At 46.9% G+C, this 8,839-nt stretch overlaps 1 protein-coding gene across 1 annotated transcript in view; it reads right to left on the reverse strand.

Annotated features, from left to right (window-relative positions):
- LOC103200733 (solute carrier family 22 member 1) overlaps positions 1–8,839 on the reverse strand; it is a 51,234-nt gene that overhangs the window by 18,562 nt on the left and 23,833 nt on the right. Inside the window, 1 exon segment of the mRNA XM_007945286.1 lies at positions 4,754–4,968. Within this exon segment, the coding sequence (XP_007943477.1) occupies positions 4,754–4,968 (215 nt within the window).

The following is an 8,839-nucleotide window of genomic DNA, read 5'->3' on the forward strand; positions in this document are numbered from 1 at the left end:
AGACTTCGTGTCACCTATTTTGGTCATGTTGTAAGAAGGGACGATTCCCTGGAGAAGGATGTCATGCTTGGTAGGGTGGAGGGTCAACGAAAGAGGGGGAGGCCTTCAACAAGATGGATTGACATGGTGGCTGCAATGATGGGCTCAAGTATAGCAGGGATTGTGGGGCTGGCGCAGGATCGGGCAGTGTTTCTTTCTGCTGTGCATGGGGTTGCTATGAGTCGGAAATGACTCGACGGCACTTAACAACAACAACATACAGCCACAGTAGTCAAAACTGCCTGGTACTGTTTTAATGACAGATACATAGACCAATGGAATAGAATTGAGAACCCAGACATAGATCCATCAACCTATGGTCAGTTGATCTTTGACAAAGGGCCGAAATCCATTAAATCGGGAAGAGAATGTTTGTTTAATAACTGGTGCTGGCAAAACTGGATATCCATTTGCAGAAAAATGAAACAAGATCTGTACCTTACACCATACCCAAAAACGAACTCCAGATGGATCAAAGACTTAAATGTGAAACCTAAAACTATAGAGTTCCTCGAGCAAAATGTTTCCTTTTGGGGCGAGCGAACTGAGTCACAGAGAGATGACAGACCTTGATAATGATGCATTAGGGAAGGTTCTGTTATACAGAGGAAAGAATGCTGGAATCTCAGCATTGTGAACTTGACAGCTGTGTGAACTTGGATACATAGTTTATTTTTTTGTGCCTTGGTTTCCCTCGCTATACAGGGGAAGTAATTGTACTCAGTTTGTAGATTGTTGTGGGAATTAAAGATAATGTGTGTCCCATGTCCGTCATGGTGCTCCATGGACGTTGGCTTTAATCACTTCAAATAGTATAGATGCTAGCACAGAGCCTGAGCATAGTCAGCACTATAAGTGTAGTTCCTTTAGGCAATAGTCCTGGAATAAGTACCAGATATGCCAAAGTTCTACTTCTCAATCTAGTGTTCATTTCCTAACATATTTTAATACCAAAATACAGGCATACCTTGGAGATAGTGCAGACTCAGTTCCAGACCACCACAATAAAGTGAATATTGCAATAAAATCAGGTATGCCAATAGTCTGAGAAGGGGCAGCACCAAAGGAGACAAAGCTCAAGTTCTGCTAAGGACAGAAGAACAGACCCAAGGCAGTGTTATATTTCTTGGAACTCAGTGTTGTTATTTAAAAAAAAAAAAAAAAATCTGTCCAGTCATTGAGTATTACCCAGGATTCCCATGTCCCACCAACCCAAAATAGGGAGCTGGGGAAAAAAATGTGTATGGATTAAATTGTGTCTGTTCAACAGATGTGTTGGGATAATATTCCCCATACCAGTGAATGTACTATTGTTTGGAAATAAGATTACCCTGATTAGATATTAAATATCAGTTACACTGATTAGATCAGAGCTGAGCAGGGTGGATTCTAAATCTAATCACTTCTAAGTTATCAAATTAGCATATTTGACACAGAAACACACACGTGGAGGAGGGCAGATGCCTTGTGAGGATTCTGTACAAGCCAAGGAACTCTCAGAACTGATGAAACAATGGAACTGACATAGCCAAGACCCTGATTTAGACTCTGAGCCTCCAGAAATGTGAGAAAATTAATCTCTGCTCTTTCAAGCCATCCATTTGTGGTGTTTCCCTTATGGCAACACTAGGAAACTAAGACAGTGGGTGGAATCTATTTCAAATCCACTCTGCCTTTTTCCTGTCTGTGGTCTCTCCCCACAAAAGAAGAGAGAGGAAAACTGAGTTTACCTTCTCCACCCCATTTTATTTCCAGCCTGAGTGCTATGGATTGAATTGTGTCCTTCAAAATAATATCTTGAAGTCCTAACCCCTGAACTTGTGAGCATGAACTTCTGTGGGCAAATGGGGTTTTCCCTTGCAGATGTTATCAGTTAAGTTAAATAAGGTCATACTGGAGTAGGCTGGTCCTAGTTCTAATCCTTTCAAAGTGGTGTCTTATAAAAGGGAGAGCAAGCACAGACACAAAGTCACACACAGAGGGAAGACAGCATGTGAGGAACTGTCTGTAAGGAAGAAGAGCCAAGGCTTGCCAGCGACAACTAGAAACCAGGAGAGGGACATGGAACAGTTCCTCTCTCAGAGTCCCCAGAAGGAATCGCCATGGCCAATACCCTGATTTGGATGTCTAGCCCCCAGAAGTGAAGGCCAATGAGTTTCTGTCCTTTGAAGCCATCCACTTTGTGATAGTTTGTTATAGTGGCCCTAGAAATGAAGACACTAATCTATATAGCCTTGTTCTTGGGAATACAGAATTCATAGACCATTTTCCACAATGCAATGCACAAAAGCCTACCAAAATGACTCATTACATCAACAAGTGCCAAGCACAAGCAATAAAAACCAAGAAAATAGCAAATCCACCCTCGGTATTTATTTAACGACACTTCCAAAAGCAAAGAATGTGAAAGGCAGTTTATGTCCTCAGACTAAGATTAATCTGAGGAGCTCTGGTAGCATAGTGCCTAAGGCACTTGACTGCTAACCAGAAAGCTGGTGGTTCAAACCCACCAGCCACTCCTCAGAAGGAAGGTTGGGCAATCTACTTCCGTAGTTATACTGCCTCGGAAATCCAAGGAGGGGTCGCTATGAGTCAGGTCCTACTCGACAGCACATAACAACAACAACAAGATTAATCTAAAGAGCTGCAATGGTGCAGTGCCTAAGGCATTTGACTGTTAACTGGAAGGTTGGTGGTTCAAACCTATCAGCCACTCTGCTGAAGGAAGATGGGGCAATCTACTTCCGTAAAGATTTACCACCTCGGAAACCGAATAAAGGTCTCTATGAGTTGGAATCTACTCCATGGCAGTGAGTTTGGTTGGTTTTAAGATTCATCTACTTTGATTTATCTAGGATTCTAATAATTATAGACTAAAATATACATCTACCAGCATGGCTAATATTGAAGAGACTAGCACCACTATGGAACATTTTAATCAAAGATTCTATAGAACAATCCTAACCAAAAGGGGGGAAATGCAGAGCAGAATATAAATTCTCATAGAATCCAGACTTTCTGAATCCACAGGGACTGGATGAACCTCAGAAGCAATTGCCCTGAGATAATTTTTAAAACTTAAACCAAAAATATGCCCTGAAATCTTCTTAAAACCAAGCAACAGTTTAGCTAAATGAGTAAAGAATGTCTGCTTTTTCAAGATCTATCTACATGGGGTCAAGTTGACAACAGCAACTCAAAAGTTTAGGTAGGAACCTTGGGGAAAGTGAGTTTATGTTAATGGAGGAGGAACAACTCAGAAAAGGAAGGTGAATATGGTTGCACCACTCAAAGAATGTAATCACTGTCACTGGAGTGGACATGTAGAAACTTGAATTGGTATAGTTTTGTTATGTATATTCTCAACAACAAAAATAAATAAAATTTTACTAGCAAAATCAAGTGCTGTTGAGGATGTGGACAACTGAAACTCTCATCCACACTGCTGGTGGGAGTACAAGCTGGTACAACCGTTTTGGAAAGCTGTTTGGCAGTATCTACCAAAGCTCAACATTTGTCCACCCACCAGCCCAGCAACGCCTCTTAGGTGTGTACCCAAAAGACATGCACAAGAATGTTATTGCAGCTTTAATCAGGAAACAATTCAAATGACAGTCAACCCATTAGAATGGATAGTGTTATATTCATACAATGGAATGCTACACAGTAATTAAAAAGTACAGACAGCACTCTCATGTGTTAACATAGATGAATCTCACAGACCCAAGGATGAATGGATGAAGTCACAGGGGAAAGAAAGAGTATATATGGTATGGTTCCTACATGAAGAACAAGGACAAGCAAAATTAACCTGTGGTGACAGAGGTCCAAGTACTGGATATCCTGGCAGGAGTATTGACTACGAAGGGACATGAAGGAGACTTCTGGGATGCAAAAAATATTCCCTAGCTAACCAGAGGGGACCATTCCCTGGAGAAGGATGTCATGCTTGGTGAGGTGGAGGGTCAAAGAAAGAGGGGAAGGCCCTCAATGAGGTGGATTGACACGGTGGCAGTGGCGATGGGCTCAAGTGTATCAAGAATCATGGAACTGGCTTGGGACCAGGTGGTGTTTCATTCTGCTGTGCATAGGGTTGCTATGAGTAAGAGACAACTCGATGGCACCTAACAACAAACAACAACAACCAGAAGGCTGGTGGTTCAAACCCACAGGCACTCCTCAGAAGGAAGGTTGGACAATCTACTTCCGCAGTGATACTACCTTGGAAACCCAAGGAGGGGTCGCTATGTGTCGGGTCTGACGCAACGGCACTGGGTGGGTTACCCAGGTCACAGTACCTTGTATGTTGTTATCATTGCTGCCGTCAAGTTGGTTCTCAAGCATGGCGACCCCATTGGTGCAGAGTGCAACTGCTCCACAGGGTTTTCAAAGCTGTGACCTTTTAGAAGCAGATTGTCAGGCCAGTCTTTGAAGGAACCTCTGAGTGGGTTCGAACCACCAACCTTTGGGCCAATAGTTGACCTTTAAACATTTGTGCTTCCCCAAGCATATACAGATGCAAAAAGTCACTGAGTTGTACACTTACCATTTGTTCATTGTGCTTATATTATACCTCAATATAAATTTTTTAAAAAAGTAGTTGTAGACTAAGATAACACTCTCTCTGCATACTTGTTCCAGGGGCTTATCAAAGTGTTCAAACATTATTCCCAAAATTCAGTTATTGGGAGATGATTAAAATGGACAGACTCACCATGTGAAATAAAAATCATGGCAAAGCAGGCTGTCCCTGCCACCAGATTGGACGCAGCCAGTGGGTAGAGGCGGCCAATGCGGTCGATGGTGAGGAGGATGAAGAAGGACGCAGGGAACTCAACCAGGGCGGAGTAGAAGAAATCGAGGTGGAGGCTCGCTCCAGTGGCACCCACGTGCATGATGAGGCCTTGGTAAATCACAGAGCTCGTGAACCTGAGTAAGAGGAAAATGTGCATCCATGGCCAGCCTAGGGCCAAGGAGACACTGCAAACTTCCAGGGAGAGTCAAGGATACAGTCAGCTGCAGAGATGCATGTGTCACTTGGCTAGGATGTCACAGACCAGAATGAGAAGTGGGGACAAAAGCCAGGAGGATATCCCAGAGGGGCCCTTGATGAGGAATTTGTGTGAGTTTGACTTTTGGCAAATACCCAGGTTTCCTTGAGAAGACCAGTGATGAACACTGCTACTCACTGCACATGCCTGGCACAACGCTGAGCCCTACACCAACTTTACCTCCTTCAGTGTTCCAGCAGCCGACAAGGTGGTTGGCGGGAGAACGCAGGGCGTCAGTGAGCAGGCTCAGGTGCCAGTCTGCCTGCCCCAGCACCGCTTCATTACTGGGTGACCTTGAGTAAGTTATCCAACCTCTCTGTGCTTCCATTTCCTCATGTGTGAATGCAGGTAACAACAGTACCGACCACGTTAGTTTGTTAGGAGCGTCCATTGCGTTAACGGATAAAGCATGCTGTGTCTAGTTTTTGGCAAACAGTAAGCCCTCAGTGGAGATGAGCTCTTATTGTTGTCGTCATCATCATCATCATCATGTTGTCTTGACCAAGGCCATGAATCCAGAGACCATTGGAGCAGAAACTCTGGCCACAGTGGGGTTCTGTCCACCATACCTCACTGTCTTTAATGGACTCTGTTCGCTCACTGTCTTTCACCCCACATTCCATGGCACAACCCCTCTATCCATGTTTGAGGACATTAGAGCAGCAGAGACAGTAGTGGTTCGGTGACAGAACTCTCACCTCCCACACAGGTGACCCGGGTTCAACTCCCGGCCAATCCACCTCATCCACAGCCACCACCTGTCCGTCAGTGGAAATGTGCGTGTCACTACGGATCAGAAGGAAGACAGGACCATCTACTTCCTCAGTGTTACTGCCTCAGAAACCCAAGCAGGGGTCACTGTGAGTCGGAACCGACTCAACAGCAGCATAGCCTAAGGCGCTATGCTAACCAGACTGCTAACCAGAAGGCTGGCGGTTCAAACCCATTAAGCAAATCACCAGCTCCTCCTTTCTAGTCCATCCTAGTCTGAAAGCTCCACTGAAACCTGTCCACCATGGCTGACCCTGTTGGTATTTGAAATACGGGTGCGTAGCCTCCAGCCTCACAGCAACACAAAAGTCACCACGGTATGATAGACTGAGAGACAAGTGGTGGTGAAGAAGAAGGGATGTATTTGAATTACAGTGTTGGTGAAGAATAGTAACTAATCCATGGACTACCGGAAGAATGAACAACCCTGTCTTGGTTCAAACCACTGACCATTCAGTTCGCAGCTGAGTGCTTAACCTCTGTGTCATCAGGCCTCCTAATTTTCAGACAACTACCTCTTGTTGACCAGAATCTCTTCTCACAATGTAAACACCAATATAAACGTAAAATGTTTCTAACCTGCAAAATGATGTCGTTTTCCTGAAAGTGAAACGACACTATTCTCCCTATTCTCCCTGGAGAAGGATATCTTTCTTGGTAAAGTAGAGGGTCAGCAAAAAATAGGGAGACCCTCAATGATTGACACAGTGGCTACAACGATGCATTCAAGCGTAGCAACAATTGTGAGGATGCGGCAGGCCGGGCAGTGCTTCATTCTGTGGTATATGGAGTCCTATGGGTCAGAACAAACTCGATGGCACCTTCCAACAGCAACAACAGTGATCCAAGGCAGTGCCAGGGTAGCAGAAATGGTTACGTTCTCAACTATTAGCTAGCTGAATGGTTGGTAGCTCAAACCCACCCAGAGGTGCCTTGGAAGACACGCCTGTCCATCTGCTTCCAAAAGGTCCCTGCCTTGGAAATCCTTTGGAACTGCTCTACACTGCACACATGGGGCCACCATGAGTCGGGGTAAACGCCACAGCAATGAACAATGATCCTGGGGGACCTGCGGTGGCAGAAGAAACCCCTCCCTTTCACTCTCTGCTTTCCCTCCTGACAAGTTTTTGCAATTTCTGGGCCCCCAACCCGGGAATCTCTTCTCTCCCACTCTCTGCTCCTCTCCAGGAGGACTGATCACAAGGAAAGAAAACGTGCCCAGCCAGCCGGCCCTGACTGCAAATTCCCGTGATCAAGCCCTGGACCTTAGCTGTCTTCCACACACTGCTCATTTCCCTGTCACAGAGGAGTGGGGCTGGTCTCTCCTCAGTGCAGTCCTGCCTTCCCCTGCAGTAGTTTCCCCCTTCTCTTCTCCCCTCCCTCCCTTACAACAATTGCTGGATGAAGTCTTCCATGTCTGTCCCTGCCAACCTGCCTGGGGCGATTGTTCTGTGACATCAAAGGACTCCTTTGCCTGCATTGGAAGGGACTCTGGTGGTGCAGACATTAAGGCATGTGGCTGCTATCCAAAAGGCCAGCGGTTCAAACCCACCAGCTGCTTCAAGGGAGGATGAAGCAGTCTGTTTCTATGAATATTTACAGCTTTGGAAACCTTCTGGGGGAGTTCTACTCTGACCTAAAGGGCCTCTCTAACTCGGAACAGCCTTGATGGCAGGGGTTTTGTGGGTTTGCTTGCTTTGTGGTGCCAGGACAAGAGCGGAAGCAGACAGACCCTTGGGAGGCCATTGCAGACACACAGACAGGCAATCAGAGCAGTAAGCCGGGGACGCAAGAGGGGGCTTGAGGGAAGCAGCAGAGCCTGAAGGTACTTCTGAGACCGAGCTGGCAGGCGGCTGCAGGCCTGGGGACTGTCAGGGAACCCAGGGGTCCAGGCTGCCACCGAGGACCGCCCTGGGGGAGGGGAGGCTGGCCTTACAGGAGCAGCACCAGCTGCCGTGGCGCCAACTCTGACTCGTGGCGCCCCCTGTGTGCAGAGTAGGGCTGTGCTGCAGAGGGCTTTCCATGGCTGACTGTCAGAAGTAGAAAGCCAGGCCTTTCTTGTGTGGTGCTTTTGGGGAGACTGCAGTCTCCAGAGTGGGAGAGGGAGCCATTGTTTCTCTCTGCAGTGAAGCAGGAACTCGGCACAGAAGAGACGCTGTGAACTGAAAAGTAAGTATCAGTACAGAAATCCAGCGGGTCCACGTGGGGTGGGGTCTGCTTGCTGGGGCACAACCATGTGTCCGGGGTGCAGGCTCACTGATGGGGCAGCAGGTATGGGCCTGGTGAGTGGCAAGACAACAGTCAGGGTGACTCAGGTGTGTGTGCCCAGGAACACAGATGGCCTCTGCCCGACAGTGGTTATTCATTAAACCCTCAGCAAATATTTATTGATTTTCTCTTCTGTGCCAGTCACAGGCCTATTCATCCAAACCCTTCAGTCCAGTAAAAGTCTTAGGTGCAGGTATCAACAGGGCGCAGAGCCGCTGCTATGGGCAGGAGAGACCCAGAGCCCAGGCGCTCTGCCCTGAGCATGGGGAAGCCATCTTGGTGTTTAGCAGACAGCCCATGTGTGGACGGGTTGACCAGGACCAGACTCAGAGGAACTAAAACCAAAAACCAAAGCCACTGCCATCAAGTCAATTCCGACCCACAGTGGCCCCCATTGGGTTTCTGAAGTGGTAAAGCTGGGTGGAAGTAGATCGCCCCATCTTCCTTCCACAGAGTCGCTGGTGGGTTTGAACACCGACCTGCTGGTTTGCAGTCTGATGCCCTAGGCGCTGTGCTATCAGAGCTCCTTCGGAGGAACTAAAAGTGAGGGATTTCTTCCTGTGACTGCATCCTAGGCAGAGTGGGGCCCATCCCCCAGGATACAGATTCCTCGGGCTGTGGAGTTTTTGCAAGGGCATTTGAGGTATATATCAGTGCCCTCAGGTAGGGTCTGCAACGTTTTCAGACGCAAGAAAAGGACCTTTGTCCTC

Source organism: Orycteropus afer, unplaced genomic scaffold (genome assembly GCF_000298275.1).
Source record: "Orycteropus afer afer isolate SDZICR_OR568_19922 unplaced genomic scaffold, OryAfe1.0 scaffold00135, whole genome shotgun sequence".
NCBI lineage: Eukaryota > Metazoa > Chordata > Mammalia > Tubulidentata > Orycteropodidae > Orycteropus > Orycteropus afer.